Source organism: Manis javanica, chromosome 16 (assembly GCF_040802235.1).
Source record: "Manis javanica isolate MJ-LG chromosome 16, MJ_LKY, whole genome shotgun sequence".
In the NCBI taxonomy this organism is placed as follows: domain Eukaryota; kingdom Metazoa; phylum Chordata; class Mammalia; order Pholidota; family Manidae; genus Manis; species Manis javanica.
The window spans coordinates 47,188,987-47,216,618 of NC_133171.1; the positions used below are offsets into that span (position 1 = coordinate 47,188,987).

General features: G+C 44.3%; 2 protein-coding genes and 1 long non-coding RNA gene across 8 annotated transcripts; 1 reads left to right on the plus strand and 2 right to left on the minus strand.

The window, feature by feature from the left end:
• Window positions 1–1,208: 1,208 nt before the first annotated feature.
• GUCA1B (guanylate cyclase activator 1B) lies at window positions 1,209–10,534 on the minus strand. Its single transcript, XM_017649118.3, has 4 exons — window positions 8,339–10,534; window positions 3,424–3,573; window positions 1,941–2,061; window positions 1,209–1,337 (listed from the first exon to the last, which is right to left on the minus strand). Exons 1-4 carry the CDS (start codon window positions 8,543–8,545, stop codon window positions 1,210–1,212), a joined length of 606 nt encoding a protein of 201 aa, XP_017504607.1. The 5' UTR covers window positions 8,546–10,534; the 3' UTR covers window position 1,209.
• A 3,257-nt stretch (window positions 10,535–13,791) lies between these two features.
• MRPS10 (mitochondrial ribosomal protein S10) lies at window positions 13,792–24,557 on the minus strand. Of its 4 annotated transcripts, none has more exons than XM_017649142.3 (7): window positions 24,448–24,557; window positions 22,126–22,190; window positions 21,967–22,036; window positions 19,853–19,989; window positions 18,505–18,613; window positions 17,326–17,415; window positions 13,792–16,911 (listed from the first exon to the last, which is right to left on the minus strand). In XM_017649142.3, the coding sequence occupies exons 1-7, from the start codon at window positions 24,493–24,495 to the stop codon at window positions 16,831–16,833; spliced, it is 600 nt and encodes a 199-aa protein (XP_017504631.1). In that variant the 5' UTR covers window positions 24,496–24,557; the 3' UTR covers window positions 13,792–16,830. The 4 variants fall into 4 exon arrangements, with proteins under 4 accessions (XP_017504631.1, XP_017504630.1, XP_073080156.1 ...); XM_017649141.3 differs by having other exon boundaries at window positions 21,967–22,039; window positions 24,448–24,556; XM_073224055.1 differs by having other exon boundaries at window positions 21,967–22,039; window positions 24,452–24,504.
• LOC140846660 (uncharacterized) lies at window positions 19,352–24,105 on the plus strand. Of its 3 annotated transcripts, XR_012125998.1 has the most exons (4): window positions 19,695–19,831; window positions 22,925–22,995; window positions 23,451–23,536; window positions 23,967–24,105. It is a non-coding gene; the product is annotated as an uncharacterized lncRNA (long non-coding RNA). The 3 variants fall into 3 exon arrangements; XR_012125999.1 differs by lacking the exon at window positions 19,695–19,831 and adding an exon at window positions 19,352–19,485 and having other exon boundaries at window positions 23,451–24,055; XR_012125997.1 differs by having other exon boundaries at window positions 23,451–24,055.
• Window positions 24,558–27,632: the final 3,075 nt, after the last annotated feature.

Sequence of the window (27,632 nt, forward strand, 5' to 3'; positions counted from 1 at the left end):
CATTATTATCTGTGTCCCATCTGGATAACTATTACTTTTTAATCAACTTTTTTTCTTAACCTAGAATTTATTTCTAAAGGAAACTACACAAATATCATACCTATGAAACCGCAGGTCAAGGGATTAGTTTTATTTTTCAAAAAAGCAACATAAAAACATACCTATTCAAATGAGTTCCTATTCAGAGTTCTTCAACCAGAGTGACTCCCTTTGAATCTAGTTTTTATACTGGGGTTGCACAGTTTGTATAACAAAAGTAATTTCACATCTAAAAAAAATATTCTGAAAACTGCTTGTGTAGTCCAACCTGCTCACTGTGTGGGTGAGAGAACTGAGGTCAGGGAAGAGAAATGACTGTCGTGGGTCCCACAGCAGCTGGAGGCAAAGCCTAGCATAGAACCCAGGTCAGCCGGTCCTCTATTCTCAGAGGCAGAGGGAAGGTTTCTCCATCCTTTAAGGAGACACATTTGGCTTGGGGCTGGGAATCTGTGGAAGGTCCATGCTGGGGGTGGGGTTGGAGAGGTGAGTATAGGGGGCGGTGGCGGGGAGAAGGGTTATGGCAGGGAGCAGGTTGGCAGCCGGGCTTTGGGCCGCACCAGGGCAGAAATGGCCCCTTTAAGCACAGCTGACCCCTCCAAGGGCAGGAAGACTACAGCCTTACCTGCTGCAGTTTTCCCTTGTGGAAACCCCTGGTGAGGACAGCTTTGGGGAGGAGGAGGCGAGAGTCCTCCCTGTGAAAACGCTCCAGGATCCTGGGGGAATGTAGCATCATCCGCCTTCACACAACTCCTACCTTTTCTTCAGACTCAACACCTTCCAGCCCCTGCCTTCCAGCCATCAGCTGCCAGCTGTGTGGGCATGCTTGTGGCTAATTGTCTGCGGGACATCCCTACCCTCCGCCCCTCAACCCTTCAGTTTTCCCCTGCTTCCAGCCATGAACCAGGCTGGAAGGAATTTGTGGGAGGCCTACATCCACTCGGCCAAGGCATAGCTTTCCCAGGAGCAGCTGCAGGGGACAGTGAGCCAGTCTCCTTTACCTCCCAAGGAAATCCTCCCAGTGGACTGGGCCTTGTTGGCCACTTCAGACCAACAGCCCCTCCCCCCTCCCATGGGCTGCCAGGATGAGTGGGCATGAGCAGGCCGAGCCAGGTTGCCTGGAGTCTTGGAGAGGCCTGTGGACTCCCACTGGCTCCCCCGGCCCCAGGGCCCTCAGAACAAGGCACTCTTCCGCCTCTGCTGAGAGATCCAGCCACCAGGATTCACGTCCACCTGCAGCATCTTCATCACCCACTTGTCACGACGGGCACCTTCAATGAACTCACTCAGAGACAGCTGGCCTGAGCAAGGGAGGGCAGGGTCATGGGGGAGAATGGAAGCGATGGGCTTGGGGGCAGGGGGCAAGGCCTTCCTTCTCTCCCAGGGGCACTTGCTCCTCTAACGCACACGAGCTGCAGTCTCAGGGCCCGAGCTTGGGTTAGGGTCTCCAGGAGTCTCCTTGGAACTTCAGGGGTTTCCTTAAGAGACTTGCTTTGCAAACGACTTAAAGTTTTACTTGTGCCCATGGTCCTCTTGAAAGGTTCTTGAGGGCTCTTCTGGGTATGTTCCCAGCCAGCTCCCTCCCTGCACAGCCCCAGGGCTGGGGCATCCAGCTACATGGAGAGAGCCCAAGCAGCCTTAATGGAGCCAACTGTGTGCCCGGGTCTTAAATACATGACCCACCATTTATTCCTCACAACCATTATTATGCCCATTTTCCAGAAGAGGAAGCTGAGAGGTTAAATGTATTATCTGGGTCTGCCCAACTCCAAAGCTCCTCTTTCATTGTGCTTGCCTGGCCTCCATGACCCAACAGGAGTTGAGTCACTCTTAGGAACACCATGTGCTAGGTCACACTTTGTTATTTCATGTAACCTCTCCACACACCCAGCTCTGTCCATTACCATCTCCGTTCTCATCCACCAGAAGGAAGATCCTGTCCACGACCTCCTCAGGCGTGAGCAGCTGGCCTTGCTGCTCAGCCTCCGTCCCCACCCTGCAGGCTTTCTTCAGCTTGTAAACAGCCTGTGGGAGAAAACCCAGGACACTGAGGGAGCCTCTGTGAGCTCCGCCCCACTGGCTGGCCCCAGCGCGGGGGCGCCCAGGCTCTGTGGCCGAGGACCACAGGACCCAGATCCAAATCAAAACTGACCTGTCCTCGGGCTGTTCTCCCAGGATTAAAGAGGCCCAATTCCAACCGAGGAGTGCCCGGCCACACAGCCCATCCCCGCAGCCCACCCCAGCCTGCCCTCATGCCTTTGGCCTTTCCACTGTGAGCAGCAAAGCTGAAACCCTGAACCTCTAATGAGGGATTAGGGCACTGTAAGGGTCTAACCTTTATAGAGGAGGAAATGGAGATTCAGAGCAGAAAAGAGAATTTAGTTATGGGTGTGTGGGGTTGTGTGGTGAAACAGGATGATGGGAGACCCAAGTGTTTGAACTGGAGGGGAAAGAACGGTTTTCTCCTGTGCTCTTGCCTCTCACTGAGGCAGCGTTTGTGAAGTGAAATGGGGCAGCGACTGACAATGTGAGCATTATCCTTGGTTCCTGGATTGGTGGTTCCTGTCCTGAGGACAGAGGCACATCTTGTCCATTCCTATGGCTTCACTGTCCAGCTCAGCACCTGGCAAAAAGCAGGCACACTGACAGGGTCTTGGAAGCCTTAGGGGAGACAGCTTGTCCCACACCTCTGGGCAGATGATATGAGCAGGCTACACAACTCCAAGAGGTGATTTCCTTATCTGTAGAATGTGCTAGCAACCCCCATCTCGGGCAGTTCTGGGGAGTAATAGGCTAACACAGGTCACGTGTCAGTCTGTGCTATGACAGGTATTTTTATTTTCCCCTTAGTCATTCCTGCTATCAGTTTTGTTAGTCTCTTCAAAGAACTGACTTTCAGCTTTGCTGACTTTTTCTTCCTCTTCTGCATTTATTTTCCATTTCATTGATTTCTGCTTTTTATTTCCTTCTACTGTCTTTGGGTTTAATTTACTCCTTTTCCTAATTTTTTAGATGACTTCTTAGATCATTGATATTCACCCTTTTTTTAAAAAATATAGATATATTTAAGACTATAAATGTCTCTGCATTCCACGTTTTGTCACATTCACATCAATATTCAATTCAAAGTACTTTGTGTGTGTGCATGTGTGTGATATAATTTCTTTGATTTACAGAGTATTTAGAATGTATTGCCTAATTTCCAAACAGCTGGGGATTTTCAGTTACCCTTATCTAAGTGATTTCTAGGTTAGTTGCCCTGTGGACAGAAAGCATGCTCTGAATGATTCCAAAGCCTTGTCCCCAAACCCAGAGCCAGGGGTCCCTGCTTCGGTGGCCAGCCCTTGGAGCCGGCAGTGCTCACATGCCCCACTGGCAGACACTAACCTCCACAATGTCGAGCAGCTCCAGGCGGTCAATGCAGCCATTGCGGTCCTTGTCATAGATCTTGAAGGTCCACTTCAGCTTGTGCTCCAGAGTGCCCCTCAGCACAAGGTTCAGGGCTGCCACATACTCCAGGAAGTCGATGGTGTTGTCCTGCATTGGGAGTGGGAGCTGTGAGGCCCCCTCCTCCCCCCTCTCCCCCTCCATCTCCAGCGTAAATGTGGCTCCTATTCTGGGCCATCTGTCCCTACCCTGCCTCTTGCACTCCATGTGGCCTCTGCATCTGTGCTCATGCTCTTCTCCACCCCAGGATCCTTTTCCAGTCTCCACCATCACCCAATGCTATCCATCCTTCAAGGCTCTGCTTGAGTCCCTTCCTCCAGGAAGCCTTCCTTCTTGGACCACTTCAGCCACAGAGATCCTTCTCTCCCTGTTCTAACATTCACAGGACCTACTATCTATCTGCACAGTCTGGGGCTTACTCTGACATTATCACTTAGCTATTGCATAAGTACGTCTCATTCTCTAGCCACAGGATATGCTCCTGGGGAAAAGACAGGGGTTTACATTGCTTTTGTTTCTGCTTTATGGTTGGTACAGTCCACTTACCTCAGAGTGGGGGTCTCATAAATATTTATGAATCAGTCCTTGAGTTAGTTTGAATTTGGGTCGCTTGAATTAAGGTCGCTTTGGAAGTACATGAGTAAGCAGTGCTCACACTGAAAGCTCCTTCTGCACTTTCATTCACTCTGAGCCTGGGGGCAGATGGGCAGTGGCTCTGGCTCTTACCTCCAGGCCTACGTGGACATTACTTGAGAGGCAGGCCTGCACCCCCACTCCAGGATGGCTTGGAGGAAGACGGAGCTCAGGAGTTAACTGGCTAGAGGAAGGAGGGGAGGGTGTGGCCACTTCTAAGGTGACTCTGCCCAGGTACTAAACCTTCCAACAGAAATGTGATGGCAGCAAAGACTCCAAAAGCCATGAACAAGAAGTAGGGGAGAACGTGCTTCTGGCTTTTCTGTTCCAGCTGAGTTTGGGGTGAAAGGCTGGTGGAGGTGGCTGCAGTGGGTAGGTCAGGCCAGGGTCTCAGGCTGAGCTTCACAAGTTGTCCCACTGACAGGAATGCAGTCAGAGGGCAGGGAGGCAGGGATCTCAGCTCTCGAAACCAGAGCCATCAGCTCCCCCAGGAGTGCCCGTTTTCACAGGACTTTGCAATTAGACATCTTTTTGCAATCAATGGCATCTCTGACCCTGGCCCACTGGTCAGGCCACTGGGGAGCCCTAGCCCCAGATCAAGGGTACCTGGGTGAGCAAGGTTTGAGCCACAGAACATAGCAGAAAATGAGAGAAACAGCAAAAAGCCCAAGGAAAAACCAAGTAGAAAAATACAAAAGCCTACCTGAACACCTTAAGTGTTTTTTCAACATTGTTAATAATTCCTGCTGGTCCTCCACAGCACCCCCAACCACATATTTACCTAACTGAGGTCCAACTGTAGTTAGTTTTATTTCCTAGATTTTCATTTTTAAATGTTCTATGTCTTTAAAATTATTTAAAATTTTGACTTTTACTCTTTTAAGGGGGTACTGAGCAGTCCCTCTTCTTCAATGTGGTTTTAATATTTTACATTATGCAATGAACATCATTGTGCACACATATTTTTTCTTATATCTCTGGTAATTTCTTTAGGGTAGATTCTTAGTAGTGGTTGTATGCTCTTTAAAGGGCTATGTTCATGTAATTATTATTTATTAAGCTTACTAAAAATCGACCTTATGCTACTTTTCCAGTAAGAATTGAGTATGAAAATGTATGCAATATACCTGGTAGGGACCATCTATTTTACATACATCTCAGGGTTTTATGGATGAGCAACTTGAGACTCTGACGTTGAATAAATTGCTCAAGGAACACCCACCCAACAAGTGGCAGGGCCTTTCAAGCTGCACATCTTCCCCAGTTCATCAAGCTTAACTTCCTTAGTCTACTCAAGGTCTATGACTCTCAAACATGAGCCTGGTGTCTAGTGCCAAGGACAGAAAAAAAAAAAAAGAACCACTGACAAATTCCTGTCATCTCTAGATTCCCCCACATTCTTTGTCTAGAGCCTTCTGTTCTTACAATGTCTTTCAACATGAGCTGGTTTTCCCCATGACCCCTTGCCACCCCTGAGGCACACTGCAGAGTAAACTTCCTGACAAACAGCCTCACCTGGGAGGTTGCCTGTGACTCCCAGACCATTTCTGGGAAACCTCCAGGTGGGGGACCAATCGCATCCTCTGCGCTCAGGCCCTTATCAGCTTCAGTTACCCGCAGAGGCCCAGGGGGATGGAAATGCCTCTGCTTACTCAAGAGTAGGAGCAGAAGTGATGGGCGTGTCATCTGCTCTGTGGGATTATCTGCCCCGTTTCTCTCTGAATTGACTGCATTTGTGTACCAGCCCTGACCCCAACACACGTTACATAGGAATCCCAAGGGACATTGACCTCCATCCTCCCTTTTCTTCCATTCCAGTGCATCACAGGGCAACTGCCGGAGAGAAGAGTGTTACAAGGGAGAGGAGCAGTGGAGCCGAGGTGCTCCTAATTCCTTGCCTCCACCAAACCCGTTTCCATCACCCCAGATTTTGACATGTGAGCTAGATCTGAGTTCTTTTGATTTTATTTGCCCCAGCTCTATCAGTCCAGTTGCCCAGAAATGAGACTTGCTGATATAAAGGTTGTGCCAAGTGGAGCTGGGTGTGGGTTTGAAGGCAGGGGCTAAGTGGGAAAAGAAAGAAAGGGGGCTCTGTCTCTGACATTGGAACTTAACACACCACCTAGAACAGCTCCTCTTACAGCAGAATGCCAATAATAAACAGAGATGGGATGGTACAGTCAGAAAATTATCAGTGGATGCTAAAACCCAGCAAGTGAAAATTTGGTGAGCAATGTGTTTAATTTGTCTTGCAGAATTTCCCTGTAAGTTACAAAGAAAAATGAGTAACTTTACAGTAGAGAAACCTGGCAGACTCCACCTAACCAAATGATCAAAGTTAACCACCCTAGTTATGGGACAAACCAGGATAATGTACCCTTGACTTCACACGCTGAGGAGGACAAACATCAGGGCATTTCTGCCAGAAACATAAAGCCCGAATCTAATCTTGAAAATACACTGGGCAAACCCCAATGGCGGGATGCGCTACAATGTCATTGGTCTGTGGTCTTCAGAACTCTCAGGGTCAAATAAGACAAACGCTTACATTAAAGGTTCCAAATTAAAGAGTAAGGAGACAGGACAAGTAAAGGCAATGTGTGATCAGACCAAAAAAAGGACACATTATTGTGACAAACTGACCAAACTTGAACATGGATTATAGAATTGTATCAGTGTAAAATTTCCTGATTTTGGTCATTGTATTAGGCTACTGAAGAGAATGTCCTGGTTCTCAGAAAAAACATGCTGTAAAAGGGCTTCGTGTCTCCAACTTTCTCTAAAAGAGAGAGAATAATGAAGCAGATGAGGCAAAATGTGAACTAGGTAAGATAGGAATTAGTTGCACTGTTCTTGCAATTTTGTGTAAATTTGAAATCCTATCAAAGTAAAAGTTATAAAGAAAGGGAAAAAGCAATTGATGAATATTACATGCTAATATGTAGGAAAAGATGAGGTATAGCTATATTATGCCCAGGGGCTTAATGATCTTGAGTTGTATTGAATTTTTAGATGAATATGGGAAAGATTGGTATATTTATGACAGTAATCCTTGTCATAGATGAGCTGTTTTTTTTTTTAACCATTTTCTCCCTTTAAAAATAAACTGCCTTCTAGGCAGGTGTTCTTGACTGGGAGTCGGGACCCCTTGAGTATATGATTGCAGGCAAATCAATTCACTTCTTTTTGCCCTGGATTTGACTCAGAAAAGGGGAAGCTTGGGGAAGTCGGAAGCTCACTCTGTGCCCCAAGGTTCATCTCCAAGGTTTCTGTTGTACTGAAGACAACACCCCCCACCTTCCCACCCCCGACAGGTGCTGAGATGTGCACTGACTGACCGGGGACAAGGTTCAGACCTGAAGAGCCATCCCCAGTAATTCAGCCTAGAAAGCAAAGTTCTCCATGCTCAGAGAAGTGGGGATACTGAGGCTTTCTCCAGATTAATTATCTAGGTCCACCCCACCTCTCTCCATACTGGCGGCTGAAAAAAGGTATGTGAGGCAAACCTAATGGCTTAAGGGACTGTGGAGATGCTGGACTGGCTGACCTTAAGTAATGAAGGGCTTGAAGGGGTTTCAATTTTTAAACTCAGTTTCTAGGTGCACATTTACAAAATGTATCTTCTTAGCTGCTGGTGTCACTGGAGGGCTTAAGCAACCCTGTGAATGATTTCATGGAATCTTCCATGGCTTGAAGAGCTGACAGGGATTTTTGCATAATCCTCCCAATCTCCCAAGCAGTGCAGAAGCGGCCTCTAGCATTCTCTGCAGGGAAGACCTGATCAATCCCAGTTTCAAGGACCCAAGAAGGGGAGCTCACTGCGCCAAGATAGCTCGTCCCATTTATGACAGTTCCTTAGCTCCTCACCTCTGGAGTGGCAGGGGCTCTGGTGGGGATGAGAAACCAGGTCCCCAGGCTACTCAGACAGGACTGACCTGTGTGTCTGCTAGTCCCGCCTTCAGCTCTGAAAGGGGCGGGAAGGAGAGTAAGAGAGCAGGGGCATGGAGCAGAGGTGAGATGGAGAGGAGGGAAGGGAAGATGGGAAGGGGCACAATGATGGGAGAGAGGAGGGGGCTTGGGGGAGAGTGAGGCTGAAAAGGTGAGGGGATGGAGAGAGCAGAGAGAGAGGAAGGGCCAGAGGACTAGGGAATGGGGAGCTCCCCTGGGCCCCGTCAGCTCACGCAGACATGAGCCAGGGGCGCCTCCCCAGCAAGTGTCTTACCCCGTTTTTGTCGAAGGCTCGGAACATGCCCTCTACATACTGGGTGGCTTCCCTGTTGCCTGTGACCTTGAAGAAGCGCTTAAACTCGTGCATGAAGAGTGTGCCGCTGGGGCACTCCACCACGAACTTCTTGTACCACTCCTGCAGCTCTGCCACGTCCATCTCACCAGCTGCCTCGGTCTCCTCCCAGCTGAACTGCTGCCCCATCCTGGCCCCCAGAACGTCACGGAGCAAGGGTCTGTGTCTCCTCCCAGGCGTCTGTGGACTGACTCCTTAGGCTAAGGCCCTCTGCCTCCCTTCCCTCTGCTTAGCCAGCCTCTTCACCATCTCCTGGGCAACTGAACATGATGGGCAGCACGAGGGCAGGTGGCAAGGGGGGTGGGACCGGCTCGCTAAGCGCCCTAAGGGCATTAGAAAAGCCCCCTGGGAGGTCTGACCTCCGGCTGCTAAACTCCTGCAGCCCCGCCCCCCCCGCCCCCGCCTTGTCTTGTCAACTAAACCACCTCAGCGGCTTCTGGAGGGGAGGAAACGAGAGGCAGAGCACAGAACACTGAAGACAAGTGGGGAAAGCAGGCTGACAGCCTCCGCCTTACACAGGCTGGTTGCCCCTTTAGTTGGGCGCCACGCTGCTCCAGACACGAGACTCAGCAGTCCAGAGAGGAGGCGAGGCCAGCTCCCAGCCTGTAAAACAGAATCCGCCCGTCCCCTGCGGCTCCTCCTCCACATGGCCTAGTGAGCAGCAGCAGGATCTATACTGTGAAGGGCTCCGGGTGGGCAGCTCTGTCCCTGAGCTCAAGCCCCAGCACAGCGTCCTTAGCGCCACTACAGATCGCACCCTTCCGTCTTGGAATGTTTCCACTTCCCCATCGTACAAACGCTTCCCTCCAACACCATTTGCCCAAGACCCAGGAAGGGTTTTTGCTGCTTTTTCTCCAAAGCATGAACATGTGGGTATGATCTGGGAGCAAAGGGTCTTTTATATTAAAGGTTCATGTAAATGTGCTTTTGGATCAATTTTAAGTTCATGCTTATTTTAATGAAAGTGCTCCCTCCAAGAAATCAGAAAATCTGGAGCACTGATTATTCTAGATTTTAGGGGCAGTCGTTGGTTCCAGTGAGTCTCATACTCTAAGGGGCAGCCCGTCTCCCCTTGGACGCTCGTTCCCGAACTGCTTCTGCATCTCCAGGCCAACCCCTCTCGCCGCTCCCTGCCCCCACACAGCCCTCATCTCTCAAAGTCCTGACTTCCTTGCCATTCCCGAAGTAGGAAACCCACTTCCTCCTGCTATCCTTCCACGTACTTGCGGATTCCCCCCGCTCCCATCTCACATCCTTGGGGGTATGGAGAGCAGGACTAGATTCCTCCTTACTCTTAGTAGTTGCCTCCACTTTTTCTCTTTTCTCCCTCAACAACGCCCGTCCCTTCAAAGGCAGGTGTCCCCCGTGCATTCTTCCTTGTTGCCACGAGTCACCAGTGACCTCACCACTGTTGGTGCATCAGCACAGTGACCTCCACGTCTCGATGAGTAGCTGATCCACCCCCCAACTCTGGCCTCAAAGGTTCTTGATTTCTGGAGCTCCAAAGAGCTTTCCTTCCGCCCACCTTGGCCTGCCACTTACTTGTGGTCCCCAGGCCAGTGGCTGCAGCATCTGTGAGCTTGTTAGAAATGCAAATTCTCCAGCCCCACTTCTCCCACTGAAGCAGGAATTCTGGGGGTGGGCCCAGCAACCTGTGATGGAACAAGCCCTGTGGGTGCTTCCAGTGGACACAGAAGTCTGCGACCCGCACTGGAGGCCTTGCCGCACTACCTCTGAAACACACCACCACCTCCACCTCTCCTTCCAGCCCACTTAATCTAACACCTTCACCCTGCTACCTGCCCAGCCTTGAGTCTTGAACCTGTGATCTCTTAGGTTTCCTAACATCTGTCACCTCGCTCACATCCTTGCTTTCCTCCTTACCCTTATCCACAGCCCAGAACTCTTGCAGTTTCCTTGCCATGACCTTGACCTTTGTGCCGCTCTCTCCCTCCACAAGTCACTTGGCAAGACCCGACCCTGGCTAAAGCTGTCCACTAACCATGCATAACACCTCACCTGCACCCAGAAGGCTGGACACGACTACAGGAAACCACGTTGGTGGCACACACCTCAAATTGACTCGGATTGTGCTGCATCCCGCTCTGTGCTGTCATCACTCCCTCCTCCTGGAGATGACCCTCCCGCGCTGCTGGCCTTGGACCCTCTACTCATCCCCACGCTCAGCTCACGACCTTGCCACACACCTCACTTCACAGCGAAGCAGATGCGCCCGACAGCCCTCACCTTCCCTGGTGCTTGCCTGCAAGTGTACCCGTGAACTTGGCCCTTCCTCCAGGTTCCATGCAAGCAGTGTCCCTCTTCCACTTCTCTGCCTTTCAGCTCCTCCCCTTGTTTTCTAGGTCTCATCTCTCTGCCTGTTCAAGCACTTCCCTCCCACCATTATACCCTTCTTCTGTGTGTTCAATTCATCCTTCCCTCATGGATCATTCCTGTCTGCAGACACGATTTACTGCCACTTTTATTAAAACAAAATAAAGCAAAAGTCCTTCCTCGATCCCACACTCAGGGGCCCATTATGACTTCCGTGGGCCTATACACATATTCCTTCACATCTTCTAAGCTCAATATTGAATTAATTAAATAAATGTTAAAAATGATATTTTATCATTTATTGGTATGAAATTCAGATCAGATTATATTCATTTTTTCTTCTAATTTTGAAAGAAATTTAAACATTTTAAAAGAAATTTACAATCCTGCAGGCACTGAACACTGTCCCTAAGGGAGCCACCGGCCCTGCCAACTCCTGCTCCTCTCCAGCTACCATCTGATTTTGGTTCCCTTACAACCAAAGCCTTGGTGCAAGGTGGTATTTTTCCAAAATCACACAGTAATAGACCTGGTCCCCCATGTACCTCCCATCAAGAGGAAGAGTCAATTTCTCCTTCTCTTCAACCGGGACGGGACTTTGTGGCTATTCACTGAAGAGAATGGGCAGATGTGACACTACGTGACTTCCAAGGGAGGTCATCAAGGCAATAGGGTTTCCACCAGGCTCTGTCTCAGACTTGCCCTTGGAAGTCAGCCACAATGTGGGGAACCCCAGAGCCTACAGAGGGGTTCCTGGTGACAGCCAGCCCCAACCACCAGATGTGCAGGTGAGCAAGGGAGTGAGCCTGAAGGTTACCCCAGCCCATCTTCCAGCCACCCCACCTGACACCAAATGGAGCAAACATTGTCCCTCCACAGCCCTGGCTGAGCTGCAGATCTGTGTGCACAACAGTAAGGGCTGTCACTTAATCACTAAGTAAGTGTTGAGTGTTTAAGATAGCAATATAACTAAACGTTCTCAAACCTGTTTTGTCATGTTTCTTATTCTCTCCTCAACTTCAGTTGGATGCTCATTCCCCACTGCTCCATGGACGCGTTCACAGTGGTCACCAATGACCTGCTGTTCTTCCTCAACCTGCCAGCAGTCATCACAGCTCACCATGTGGATTCTTTCTTCAAAACTCTAGGTTTCAGGGACCCACTCTGCACTTCAACCTCACTGACTGCTCATCTCCTTCCTAGCGCCTCCTTTTTAATAGAGCTCTTCATGCCTGGGGCTCCCAAGCCTATCCTCAGTCCTTTTCTCCTCTACCTACACACACTCTCTCCCTAGATGGGCTCATTCACCCCTCGACATTATATACCATTTGTGGGCTGCTAGCTTCCAAATATCTATCTTCAGCCCTGGATGTCTTCCCAGAACTCCAGATTCATGAACTCCACTGCCTACTGGACCTCTCCATGCAGATCACAAACTTGGCAAGGCCAGAGCCAAATTACTGATTTCCTTCCCAAATTCCTCCTCAACCCTTCTCTACCTCAATGATAGCATCACCATTTATCCAGCTGCTTAGGCCAGAAACCAGGAGTCATCCTTGAGTTTTCTTTCTCTTAGATCCCATTTCAATCTACTAGTAGGTCATTCCATCAAATCCACCTCCAAACTACATTCTCAATCCAACCTCTATCACTCCATTCCATCCCCACCTCCATTACTGCAACTCTAGGCCAGGCCATACCCTTTCACCTGGGCCACAGCAGTAGGTCCTAACTGGTCTTTCTACCCCCTCTTGCCAACCCCCTCCTTACAGTCCACACCCAGCAGCCAGAATAATGTGTTTACAGCTTACATCAGATCCTGTCCCTCTCCTGCGGCTTCCCATTTACACTCAGTAAAATCCACACTGCCTCCCACAGACACGATAGAGCACAGGATCTAGCCCCTGCCCGCTCAGTCTTCATGGTCCTCTGCCTTGTCCGCAGACAGAACAAGGTCTCTGGACCTTAGCAGAGACAGTCCCTGCTGCTTGGACTCTTCTTCCCCCACATCGTCACACATTATCTCCTTCTCAATGCTCTCCCCAACCCCACCTCAAGCAGCCACTCAAGTAACTCTGTCTTTATCCTATTTGCTTCATAGAAACTATCTTATGCTTTCTTCTCCCTTACTTATTATGTCTTTCCTACTTGAGTCCAAGATCTTTGAGGCGAGAACTTCATATATGCTGCATAATCCCAGTGTTAAGAACAGTGCTTGGCACATTCAGGTAATTCAAAATACTTGAGTACCTGAGCAAAGCACTTGGCACAGTCAGAGCTGAATTAATGCGAGCTCTGACTCCTTAATTTTGTATGACAACTGCTCTGACTCCCTTGAGAGTGCCTGGGTTAGCAGGTATTTGTTGATGTGAAAAGACAATGGGATTTTTAGAGCTGGAAGAGGCCTTGAAGATCACACAGCCCCATGATTTTCCTTTTCCCCATCTCATGCCACCTGACAATACATGCCCATGGCTGCTGTGGTGCCATGCCAGCAGTACCTCAACGCGCTTGCTGTGAAGGAGGGGTCCTCCGTGTGTCTCCTCAGATTTATCAGCATTTAAGCAACACTGAGCAGTAACTGAAGGACAGCACCTGTGGTCAAGTTTAAGAAATTATATGAATTTGATTTAGCCTCTAAAATTCAATTGGCTTTTCATGTGGGTCAGATGCCCATGACCTGCCTGCCCTTAAATACTGCTGAGCTGTTGAGGTATAAATATATCATTGTAAAGAGGATTAGGACTCCATAGAGAAGTTTGATAGCTTGAAGTGAGTTAAGGATAGTAAGGATTTGAGGAGGGCAGGGTTAGGAATGGAGTGGGGATTTGCAGAGAACACTGGGGGTTGCAGGCGGTTAGCCGGAAGCCTGGCTCCAGAATTAAATGCTTGCGAGCAACAAACCAGTGTTTCTGAGTCCTGGGTGGGCCTGGCCCGAAGGCCTACTGTAAACCACCTCCATGCCTAGCAGCACCTCCTTGCTGAAGTCTGAACTCTCCTGCTGTCCTCTCAGACACCAGGGACCAGCACCAGCCTTGAGACCACAGGGACTGCTCTGTTTATTATGCTTCTTGTGCTTATTCATACATATTTATATCTTTTATTCCTTAGATTCCACCCCCTTCCTCCCCTCCCCACCAATCAATCTCTTTACATAAAAGCTTTAGGGGAGAGGAATACATTTTGCTAACAAATCAGGATTTTAGGTTGGAATATTCTGCATTTAGCATGTGAACATCGAGTACCTCCTAGCCTTTAAATGGTAGGATCTGGGGCTGTCCCTGTCACTAGCCTGAACTTAAAGCAGTTTCTCCTCCTTTTTCATCTCAAAGTCATCTGTCAACTGAAAGGGCCTGAGTAGGCCAATCATAACTTCGTTCTCTCTCCTGTAAGATGGAGATAATAGTAGCTACTTTACTCAGTTGTTATAAAGGCTGAATAAAACAGTAACTGTAAATGACTATGTAAAAGCTTGGCATAATGTGTGGTGGTTATTGTAATAAGCATGTTACATGTTTTCTCTTCTAAATTCATCTTCATGGCCACTCTAAGTATTATCCTCACCTTGGAGACACCTTTCCAGCTGGTATTTAAAGTCTAGCACACAAGCATCTGGAGTATCATCGAATCTGTACTGTCACCTAGTAATAACTATTTCCTGAATGTCTACTATTTGCCCAGTAGTGTGTAAGGTGCTTTGTAAGATGCCTGATTTAATACTCCAACCTAATGAGTAAATAGAGGCTCAGACTGGGTTAAATATCTTGCCCAAGCTTAGAGCAGTTAGGAGTTTGAATTCTTATCTGACTCATGCCTGTCTGATTCCAAAGTCCAGGCTTTCACTACTCTGCTACTCATTAATGTGGTAGTAAAACTATTAATATAATGTAGGAGAGGAGGAATGGTAGCTGACAAGTAGAAATGTTAAGAAATTAGATACCTGGCTTAAAATAATTCCTTTGTGTATTTACTGTGGCATGTCTAAGTGGCCAAAAGTACATGTAATTCTCTTTGAAAGCACTGAAACTAGACACTGAAAAATTATCTCACTTCCTACCTGTTTTCTGGTTCATTCTCCCTTGTCCACTTTTTTCTCACTACCTCCTATCCTCACCAAGGACAGAAGACTTGGTATTAATTCTCATTTTCAAACTATGGCTTTTACTCAGGAGACCCAATTTTTAAAAAACTTTTTCAGCCTATCAGGATAAAGAAATCAACTTGTTAATATTAACTAGGCTTCAAATATGCCAAATACTTTTGTCAAAGAAATACTAGTTTTTGTCACTTGTGTAGTTTACATATTTATCTTAAAAGGAGGTTTTAATATATAATTTGAAGTGCTAAGCTGAGTAATCTGGTTTATGCGTTACCTTAGTTTGAAACAGCTGGAAGTAGATGCATACCTTTAAAGGGGCTCACACAGAGTCACAAAAGGTGAATGTGCAGGAATCATTCTATTGTAACACAGGGATTAATACTGTCTAAGAAAGCACAAAAGAGCGTAGATGTGCGTCTTATTTTTAAAGAATTACTTCTTTTAAAATGGGCCACAAATTACTGCTTTCCCAGATATTGTTACTATTATATTGCTCTTATTCACTAGCTCTAAATGGTAGGATCTGGGGCGGTCCCTGTCACTAGCCTGAACTTAAAGCAGTTTCTCCTCCTTTTTCATCTCAAAGTCATCTGTCAACTGAAAGGGCCTGAGTAGGCCAATCATAACTTCGTTCTCTCTCCTGTAAGATGGAGATAATAGTAGCTACTTTACTCAGTTGTTATAAAGGCTGAATAAATCACAATCCTCACAATCCTGAGGCTTAGACCTGGGATAAGCACACTTTAGGCATTTGTGAATGACATAGTCAACTGAGCTGCAAACAGAATGAGGTCATGGGGCACCAGGCTGTAATTCTTCTCAAGTTAATGACAGTAATGGAAGTCTGATACATTAGCAGTATGTATTCAAAACACTGATACCTGATAGCGGGTCAGGAAAAGAGAACAGGGACTCCAGCTTAACGGGGGAAAAGCTGAGAAGTCATAACTACCCCAAAGATGAGAAGGAAACCACAAAAGACATGGACCTGATTCTTCTGTGAAAAGGAAACAAATCACTCCCTTGGGGCTGATACACACAGTTTCAGCCCATTGAAGTCTTGCCTCTTTCAGGGCTTCAACTACTATTTAATTTCATGGAAAAGTAGACATCTCCAAACAAAAAGAGTGCCATTTACCAAAAGAAAGAGGCCTTCTAAACGATGTGGAACTTAATAAGGAAAAATATTTACCTGTGTCTTGTTAAATTTTCAAAAGCTATTAATTCTATTTAATTTTTCGTATTTACTATAGTCGTGGGAGCAAAGTTAACAAAATAAAAGCTTGTTGAATGAACCACAGGACGAATCAAATGATACAAGTAGTATTATCTTGAGCTCAAATTCCAATACAGCGACACTTCCAGGCAGCCCTGTCAGGGTCTGGGCTCCAAGAAGAGTTCAGTGCACGCCACTAATGTACTTGAACTGCTGCAAAGTATATTCATTTTCAAGAATGTAATGTCTACATGAGGTAAAATTTGGAGCTCACAGGCCCAAACCAGCATATGCTAGCCTTCACTAAGGTAAATACCAAAACTTTAACTGCTTAGTGTTGTATTAACCAAAGGTTCCTCCTAGGTAGTGTAAAAGAAAAAAAATGTGTATGAGGAATATTTTCAATACTTTCAGATGAATGAAATGATATAGGTTAAAATCAGTATGAACTGGTAATTGAACAGCAGAATAACAAACAAAATATAAGTTTTCTGGTGTGTAACAAGACAAAATGGGTTGCTTACATTTGTTAAAATCAGAACTGAAACAATGGCAAGTGTAAAAGAGAAGATAAAGTGGTTCTTTCATTACAGTCCAGTGTATCATTCAAGTTCCACTCCCTGCTTTTCCACTGATCAGGGCATGTGGCATCAACAGAGCAGTCGGGTGTGCTCAAAAGCATCTTGACTGAAATACTCTCCATTCAACATACATGTCTGGCCCACCCTCATTTCAAAGGCCAGCACAAGTGGTCCCTCTGAGATTTTATGACTTGTTTTCTTCTTTCTCTGGTATCGTTTCCCAGATTGGCTCCTTTATGTGTTCCGGTAACCGTTCTAATTTTGTCTAAACAGAGAAAAACAAAACTATAATATACAATGGACTTAACAAACTCTTCAGCCACACGTTGGATTGGTAAATTTTGTTCCCTTCAGTCCCCCTGATGTTTTCCTCTTAACCCTTGCCCCTTTTTGTAGGGCTCTGAAACAGAGAGAAGGGAATGTGATGGTATGTAAAACACTCTTATATATGTAATCTGTTTGATCACCAGTGACCTCCAGGGACTGTCATTAATGTGGTCCCAGGTCTGGAGCCCTCAGAGGAGGCCTGGGAAAGACAGGGATGTGGGGGGCCCGACCACTGTGGCCATGCTGCCCAGGCCTGCCGAAGGCCACCCCTTCCACTCAGTGAGCCAGGACCAGACCGCAACGAATCACAATACAGATCTCTCCCCAACAGAGGTAGAAATATAAGTCATACCTTTGTGACTTCCATGGCAACTCCTTCAGGTAAGTTTCGCTGAATATATTCCAAGTAAACGTCTGCTGTACTTCCAGTTAGATGTTCTAACTAAAATTTCAAACATGAAATTGGTTCATGTTATGCTGTTACAGCAGAAATTTTAAGTTTTTTGGTAAAAGTGGGAGAGCCTTTCCTTTCTCTATGAAATCTTACAGATTCCCAATGTAAAAGGAAATAAGTGTAGATCCTCTGGCTGAACTGGATGGGGGGAGCATGACTCTGAAGTCCCCTTCCTCCCAAATGCCTTAAAGCCAGGCTCTATGGAACCCAGTTAGCAAGCATCGTTTCAAAGCTGAATGAGTTTCATAAAACAACTCAAGACAAATGCAAACAAAAGTCTGATATAAAAGTTGGCATTAGATTTTCTATGTGCTCCATGGCAAGGTGTTTCTGTCAGACATGCATGGATACAATTTTGGATTTTTCTTCATTTAAGGGTAGGACTATGTCTTTACCACATTTGTACCCTCAATGGGGTTCAATGTAAAAGGTGCACATACTTGTTTGAAGTACATTTACCAATCATTTACGATGTGAAAGAAGTATTCTAAGTGCCTTGATATCTCATTTAAATCTCATACTAGCCATTATGGATGGGTACTCTTATCATTCCTATTCTACAGATGAAGGAATTGAGGCACAGGTCACACAGCTGCTGCGTGTCAATACTTGGACCTGGCTGTCTGGCTCCAGAGCCCATGGTTACCTTAACCACAAGACTATGCTGACCCTACTGGATACACAAATGAATGAAAAACCTTAATAATGCCCAGCACAGACATGGAAAATCCAATTAGCACATGAAAAGAATGATTAGAACTGTGTGAAAACTTGACCAAACTTTTTAAAATATAAGCAAATCATTCTACTGCTCTCTCATTGTATAAAAATCAGTCTGCATAATCTGCACTGCTGAGTTAAAGTATGAGCTACTCTAAAGGATGGCTTCATACGTGAGTTTGATTTTTCATACCGCAGTGCTTCCATAAACACAAAAAGACATGCACCTTTTCTACAACTATCAGCATGGGCTGCCTGACAGGATGTTAACTCAGTCAATATTCAGGGAAAATTATGCTATGCTAGTGTGACAGTTTGGGCATTTCAAAAATGACTCGGTGTCTGAGACAAACTCACCTCGAAACATCTGTAAAGAGTTCTCATTTCATACTGAACTCTGTGCTTCTTGAAAATATGCACTGATTTGAGAAGAGTAAATCGCTCTATTTTCTTTGGAGGTTCATGTCTGAAAAATTAATGGTCAAAACAACCTACTTGAGCTAAATGATGCTGAAACCTGAGTCACTGGTATCAGCATGATTCCACAATTTGGTAGGTCAGGCTCACACTCAATTATAGGCATTATCTACCATTTACAGACTGCCGTATGTCAAGACTGTAATGTGTGACAACTTGTCATAAAGCTCAGGCCAACATAAACAAACCACAGATAGCAATAGGAACATTTTCCCACAGACCCAAAAATGAGCCTTGGCATGAAGCACACACACCCCTGAAGTCCCTTACTGAGCAAATATATGAACTGTGAAGAGCAGCACCAATATGTTGGGCACAGTTGTAATGTCTGCTGTGTATGTACTATTTTAGGAAAATCTAGATATATCAATAATCACAAAGCCATAGTTGGTTATGGGAAATGTGTGTGTTCCCTGTTTTGTTAGAAGGCAAGACTGGCCAGTCCCAAATGGGCCTTGTCCAACATCACAAGGAGTGGGTGATGAGACAGAGGTACAGTAATCCCCACTTATCCCAGGTTCTCAGCTACCGGCAGCCAACTGCAGTCAGCAAGCAGACAATCCTCCTTCTGACGTGTTGTCAGTAGGTCAGTAGGAGCCTATGCCTACATCACAATGCTTCCGTCACTCACCTCACTTCATCTCATCACGCAGGCACCTTATCATCTCACATCATCACAAGGGTGAGAACAGTACAGTTAAGATATTTTGAGAGACAGAGAAAGACCATATTCACAGGCATCCACTGGGGAGTCTTGGAATGTATCCCCATGGATTGGGGGGTGGTGACTGTAGTTGTCCTGACCCTGCAGTGACCTCAAGGCTGTATGAAGTTTACCTTGCTCAGGAATGAAATTACTGGGTGAGTGGTATTTTAAGCAGTTTTGAAACAATGATATATTAGCCAAAGACCATCAAATCCAAGGGATCTAAAAGGACTGCTTGTTCACCTAATTCTCCTCCCTGACCCTTGGACACCCCAGACATGACGGCTTCTTGGGTCTCCTTATGTCTATGCATTCCCAGAGAGATTATTTCCTCCATCTTCCTTGCTGACTCATTCTAGTAGACAGGAAGAGATGATCCTGCTGAGGGTAGTAAGACAAACCTAAACCCACCATGAGCTTCTATTCCATATTAAGAGCTCCAACCTAGCTGGGGTCAGCATCCTTTTCCTATTGATGGTGTTACAGCTGCTAACAGATCAGGTAAGGAAAGATCATACTTACACTTTAATAGAGATACCAAGTTCTTTAGCAGCAAGTACAGCAAAATATTCGTAACTGTCCAATACAGCCTTATCATGGCCTTTTACTAAAACTGACAGGTGCTTATATAACGTGTCTGGTTCATCAGAAATGGTTATCTGTAATCATGAAATAAAAAAGAAAAGTTTTAGTCATGTTTACTCTAGTATTTATAATTGGGAAGTTTAACATATTATCCTCAGTTGAACAACTTCAGAGTTTACTAACAAATAGGGAGAAAAATGTTGAGAACATCTTAATACTGTTAGCTTAAATATCTCGAGTTTAAGTAATTATCACATTCAGATCTCCACAATGAAGCTTAATATCTGTTAAAATATAGTTTGTATTTTAACACTGAAAGTCTATTAAAAGTAGACTTGCAAGTAACCTGCAAAATCACTAATGGAACCTTCTAACTTAGTAGTGATTGAGCCCCCAATACACAGTGTGAAAGAATTTTGGGGTATGTTAACAAAAGTAGCCTGGTCAGAAGATGTGGATGAAAATTAAACCCTGCCACTTCTAGCTGAATGACAATGGGCAAGTCATATAATCTCACTGCACTTGAAATTTTCTCATATATAAAATGGGGTAACATCTATGCTATAGCTCCGAACATTTCTGTAGGGAACAAATAAGAAAACAGATCAAAGTGCTCACAAATGATAAAACATTGTTCTATAAAGGCGAGTTATTGCTATTTATATTTTTTATTGTTTTATTCATGTATGTTTTGCCTGCCCTAATAGAAAAATCACTAATTTCTAATCAAACTGTTATGACACTGACTGTGCATTTAACTTCTTCCACTCTAATACTTAAAGATCCAAGAAATAATGGGTTTGACATTTCTGATTTTCTTCCAAGAGGTGAATTACCCTCACTTCCTTCATCCATTAAAGCAGTAATTTATATTACTAATCCAATGATTCAAGGTTAAATTACTTTACCCCAAAAGGAACTCTACTTACTAACCAGGAAGCTAGACATTTACTCTCAATTATCCCAAGTAGGACTGTTGGTAGAAGAGAATATACTGACATTCTATCTCTTAAGTGGAGTAACACAGGAGGGGACATACAGCCCTAAGGTGTGGTCTGACTGGTCCCTGTATGGTTACAAAGATATTTTTTGAATATTAGAAGTATTAAAAATTAGGAGATTTTGCATAAAAATTTGTGAACTTCAGTCCAGCTTGGAAAATTCAGACAACCTTGCATTACTAGCTCTGATTTCCCACATGGCAATAAGTGACTAAATAGCAGTTGTTCTGCAAAAAGGCAGCTTGCCACCATGCCCACCTTGTGGCCTTTCCTTACAGGCCTGGCCCATGCGGGCATTCAAGCTGGAGACTGGGAGTTTAAGTGTACTGTTAGGGAAATATGTCCATTTCTGTTAAAATGAAACAGCAGTACCTTATGCAGAACACAATTCCATTTTGGTGTGCATGTGCATAGGTATTATGATTACATATAGACAAATGTCTAGGATTCATACCAGAGTGTTAAGGGAATTATTTTTGAGGGGTTGAACTAGAAAGATTTGGAACTTGTAAGTTTTAAAAATTACAAACAACACAAAACTTCATTGATGGAACCATAGCTTTCAGTTAAAGGAAACAAGATTATACAGCCACTTCTAGGCTTCCTTTACTTGTGGTAAGAGTAATTCTCTTTCTCACTGTGAACAACATAGCATTTTCCAGGCCCAGGCTCAATGTCTTAGAGTAAAAACAAAGCCAACTCAACAGCTACAAGAAAAAATTTTTTCTGTAACGTAATATCAAGTATTCTGCATCACTAATTATGACAACTTTTCACATTATGCTAAGCTAAAAACAAAAGCCTGCTCTTCCCATGGTTATTTGGGGGTAAAGAAATTATGCCTTTAAAACATACCTTGATAGCCTGAACAGTAATATGAGCATCCAGGAACCTTAGAGAATACTTTACTCAGGCACAGCGTGCATTTGCCAGTACTCCAGAACAACATTTTTTTATTTATGAAGTGTTTGGAAAATAGCCACAAATAAAATAAAGAGGAAAACTTATTGCTAATACATCTCTTTATGTCAAGAAATGGGGAGTACGTACCGTAGGCTTGGTCAAATCCTTAGGAACATCAACGTGTAGTTTTGAAAACTGTACCCACTTCATACTTGTACTGCTATGTGCGCAAACAAAGAGAAACCTAAGTGAAACAGACAAGAGCCCACCTTTGTACTAATTTAACACATCCAATTATATACTTACTGAAGAAAGCCACCATATTTAGCTGTACTGCTCTTAGAACAGTTTACAGATAATTTCCCTGAACCCTTAAAAAAAAAGGGGGGAGGGGAAACATGTGTTAGAATTAAAGTCAATCCCCAAACCATTCATAGTTTCCACTCAAAATCAAAAGATGTACTATGCTTCAAAAAAAAGGGTGATCTCATTATTTCAGATGATGTTATTAGGGTAACTAAAATGCCAGATTGGATTTCATTAAAAAAAAAAAAAAAAAAAAAGAACCAGGACAATAGTAGAGTTGATAATCAAAAAGGACTCTTAAAATACTCTTATAAGGACTTTTAAAGCTCAGGAGCAAGAACTCTTTCAGAACAGCGATTCTCACATTAAAAGGAGAGATACGAACTAAGTATGTGGACATCAAGGAAAAAATGTGACTTCATCTCTCCAGAAATTTTTTTTAAGATTAAATGTACTTATTGTAATACTTATTTTGCCTAAATATTATTTGAGCAATAAAAAAATTACTTAATTGACTAAGAATTGGATTAAGAATTCTCAAGTACCCTTCTTTTGAAGCTTTCATACATCTTTTCCAGCATATGTATGTCTTGGCTTGGCTGGGATAATTTAGCTTACAAATAAACTGAAATACACATTAAACTTATATCCAATTTACATCACTACTGTGCCTCCAACTGCAACAATCCAGCATTTCCAAATCCTTTATTGTCCGCTCCCCCTGGTGGAACAAAACTTCTAGTTGTAGGAAACCTGTGGTACTGTATAAAAGTAATTTGCCATCTGTTTTTCCTTTAAGCTTTCCTGAGATTTCAAAGTGTAACCTGAGAAAGTTGGAAGCACAAGAGGACCCTTAAAAATACTGAGGGTGTAAGTAACAGTTTAGTACAAGTGAAACTTAAAACACTGTGTATCATCCAAGTATGCTAAAATTAAGCCTATTCTTAGTATATCGTCCTCCCTTCTTTACCTAAGATGGAGGCAAACCTACTTTCACATTCTTCCTTGGATCAAGGTGGAAAAACAAAGAGTAAACGAAAGCAGGCACAATACAAGGCAGTAAGACTATATACGCCATTCCCCACATCTGCTCTGCTGACCCCACAATTCAGTTGTGTAAAAGGACCACAGGTATAAGGAATCTGACACTTCTCAGTCTCATTCTCCCAGCATAAACCTCTGCTTGTAACGTTGGAGCCTAAAGGGCTATTTCATTTATAAGTTAAGTTTTCTTTCCTTTTTATTTTAAAAGGGGGTGGAGTGGGGTAGGGTGTGTCTTAGTAGTTCAAAATTTCAACCACTAACACCATCTGATTTTTCTGAAGAACACCATCAAACTTTTTCAAGTGTGATCTGAGGAACCCTGAGCCACTTTCAAGACTGGGAGATTAAAACTATTTTCATAATACTAGTAAGTGCAGCTTTTCCACTCTCATTCTCACCCGTGTACAGGGAAGTTTTCCAGAGGCTGCATGATGTGTAATACAGCAAAAGAAGCAGATGAGAACCTAGCCATCCTCTATTAAGCCAGACATTAAAAAGAGATTTTACAAAAACAAAACATTGCCACTCTTCTCACTAAATTTGTTTTGGAAAGTTGTTATTTTCCATAAAAATATTAATTATGTTAACATGTAATGAGTTTATTATCGTTATTTTAAATGAATAGTTTAAAGATTCTCAGTTTTATTTTCTAATAAGCTAAATATTGATAGCTAGCCCCTCCCCCCTCCCCAAAAATGCTCTACGGAATCCTCAGCTACTTTTAGAGTGTAAAGAGCTGCTGGGGCCAAATAATTTGAGAACAGCAGCTTAAGTTTTCGCTTCTCTCCCTAAAACAGCGCACTGGATATCTAAACCACTAAGCCACTCCTCCGATTTCAGCGACTCTCATATAAATCTCAGAATCCCCAGATATCAGGAAAGTATCGCAATGTGGTTTCGTGTCAAGTGTCTAAGATCTCGTGCCAGCTCAGCGCCTAATTTTCGCGAGACAAGCTTTCCGTCTTCTCTGAGCCTCAGTATGTTCTGCAAACGTCAATCAAGAGCGGCTTGGAACGTATTTATGCTCAACATCCTCTCCAGCTCTGACATTCTACGATTCTTCTTTTTCCTGTCTTCGCCCTGATTCATTAACTTATGTTGTATCCCATGAGAATTAAAAGAGAAAACCAGCCCTCTTTTCTCCACCTTCCTGTAAACAATGGGCCGAGACGCGGAATAAATATCAGGAAGACTCCAGGTGGGCAGAACACCTGGTGGCAGTCAGATTCAGTGGCAATTGTCCCTGTCGGCGCCTACTCTCCCAAGCCCGCCAGGTACCTGCCAGAGATGCCGGCACATGACCCCCAGCACTGCTCGCGCTGCCATCTTGTCGTCCCGGCCTCCCAGAATCAGTTCCGGGGTCACAGCCGCATCCTCGGACCATAGAGTTCCCCAAGAGGAGAGAGTATAGCCTTGTGTTCCGGCACAGGAACAACCATAGAGACATTATGTGCTTCTTGAGGGTGGCATAGAGAATACTTCTGGGCACTTCCCCGGGCGGCTGCCTGCAGATGCACAGTCTTGATAAAGTGGCTTCAGCCCATATCTAGATAATTGCCAAGTTCCATCAATGCTTTCCTCTTCAAATTGTGTTTGTCCTATATGGTTCCTGTTTTTCTGGCGGCAAACATAACAAAACACATACTTGGAAAAAAATATGTATTAACATCCGTTATTTCTGGGTAGTGGATTAATGGTTGATTTATTTTTCTACTTATGTATTTTTCAAAATTTTACAAAAATTTATATTTCGTTAAAAGGAAAAGTCTACAGTGAGCCCAGGTCCCATCCCTTTACCTCACTGTGATATAGCCTGTACATGTTCCTTAATCCTACCTTCCTTCCCCACACTGATTGACATTTTTGTGATCCAATCATCCTACTGTCCTACTGATCTTCCTAAATCTTCATTTTCTTATGTCACTCTAGAATTTCGGAATTTACAATGGTTGCCTTCAGCTAGTACCACAAGCCAGTAGGTATTATAACCACAAAATGTCTGGTTATTAATGTCCACCATATTTTAGCTACAACTAACAAGACTCATAACGGGTTTGCTAAAATAGAGATTTCTTCTGTTTGTGCAATTCCCTAAGCTTTATTTTCCCCAAGGGCTTTCACATATACACCTTAACTTAATGGAACACTCTAGATTTTAAATTGGGAGATCTGGATTCTAAATTCAGGTTTACCACTTAGCTGACTGACTTTGGACAAGTTATGCCCCCGCCCTGATCCTCAATTTTCACATGTGTCAACAAGAGATAATAATAGTTCTTACTTCAGATGGTTGCAATGAGGATTAAATGGGATACTGATGGGTGACGTTTGGTACAGTTTCCAGCACATTATCATGCAGGATAAATGTCATCCACTATTTGCAACATAAAGTTGCTTGCAAGATTATGAGAGACCTAACCTTGCAAGATTGCTGAGGTTAAAAATAAAAGGTTAAGTTTGTGAGAACTTTTTTTGGCATGTAAAGTCCTGTGCAAATGTGAATTTTTTTTTTTCTTGTCGCAAGTAGATATTCCTTACCCTATTTTGCAGGCAGGAGCGCCAAGAAAGAGGTAGAATGATTTGTCCCACATCACACAAACTGGGAAAGATCTAGGACCAGAAGCCAGTTTTCCTGCTCCTCAGACTGGCGTCTACTCACTTGAACTCAGCCCCTGTGGAGGTCAGGCAGAGATGCCCAGAGTGTGGCAGCACCACACTTCCCCTTGTTTTTGGATGTGCCCCATCTTGGCCGACTGCCCAGTGCCCTTTTCAGAACTAGGCTCCCTCTCTGAATTGTGACATTCAAAGTTGGCTGGTCTCCCTTGGCCAGTGAGGTTTCTGATAGCTCTCCACCTTTGTGGCTGCTTTGGAAGTTTGCATCAGTCTCTCTGTGGTGCTTCTGGGATGGCTCCTCAGCCTGTCTGTGTCCACATCGAGTAGTCTCAGCTGAGTGAGGATTCTGCAGCCGCAACGATGATGACATTATGGCTTGCAAATGACTTTTACCTACATTACCTGATCTGATCCTCGCAAGAAGACATAAATTTTATCCTAATATTATAGGTAAGGAAGCAGGCTCAGAGATGAAATGGCTCACTCAAAGTTATATAGTGAATTAGTTACAGCTGAACCAATAACCATCTTCACAATCCTAGCTCAGTGCCTTGTTTTTTTGCTCCTGAAGTAGGGTAGGGCTAACTCTATAACGAGGTCCAGTTCTATCTGGTCTTTTTTGGAGTTGTGAAATAAAGGTCCCCACTCCCCAGCCCCCTGCGAGGAAAAAGCATTTATTTTTATTTATATTTTTATTTAAGACATGAGTTGCTTGAACTGTCCTGGCACTGGAAATATGGACTCAAAGGAGAGTCCTGAGGCCAAATATAGTCTCTTTATTGATAGTTTTTCTCTGCTTAAAAATAGCTTATGCTTCCTTATAACTGTCTTATAATATGGCCCCTGCTTGTTGCCTTTGGCTCACCAAGTTTACCAATTCATACTCTCAAACGAGGGAATTTGATTTGGTCCCCTCATTTTTTTGAGCTATGTCATGTCATGTGTTACCAGAGGACCTATGTGCCTGATAGTTTGAGGTCAGATGCCAACCCAAGTCCAGTTAGCTAGGGGTAAGGTGGGAGTCATTGTGAGGGGCAAAACCAGGTCTTCCTAACAGGACTGTGGGCAGGGCTCTTTGGCATGGTGTGTGGGCAATGACAGTGTTCTGAAGCTTGGCCTATCCATTATGGGTCCTTCCCCTACGATCTAAACTTTCAAACATCTGACCTACTGTAGATGAGCAGAGCAGGATGCCAAATGATTCTAGATGATGTAAATATGCCTTGCTGTATATCCAGGAAAAATATAAGTATGTGCATCAAATATTTCTAACTAAAATCATATTTTGATTGCTCCAGTTTTTGTTTTAAAAGACAGCCTTTTCCTGTGATTGTGATGATTTCACAGCTGTGCACTTATCTCCAAACTCTTCAAGTTGTATATGTTAATTTATATAGCTTTTTATGTCAATCACATCTCAACAAACCAGTTTAAAAAAAGAAGATGGAAATATTGCTAAAAATAAAATTAGACAAGCACAGGAAGTAATGACCCATTTAGCTTTTTGGCTAAAGTAAGATCAGTGTATTATGTACCGATATGTGTGTTTGGATGCAAAACAAGCATCTATGGCTGCTCTGGTTTTTACAACTCAAGCAGAAATATTCAACACTTTACTTGGGGGCAGGAATGGGGAGGACAGCCCTTTACAAAAGATTCTCTCTTATATAAAGGAAATAATCAGCCCTCTGGCTCTTTTTTACTAGATATTTGTGATCCAAAGATCACTTACGTTTCACTGAGGGATATATTACTCAGTTTCTTAACATTCTTTCCTAATTATGTTTTGCTTATGTCAACATTAAAACTCATCGGTACACCCCAGCTGGCTGGCTATGGCTGAGGAAGGT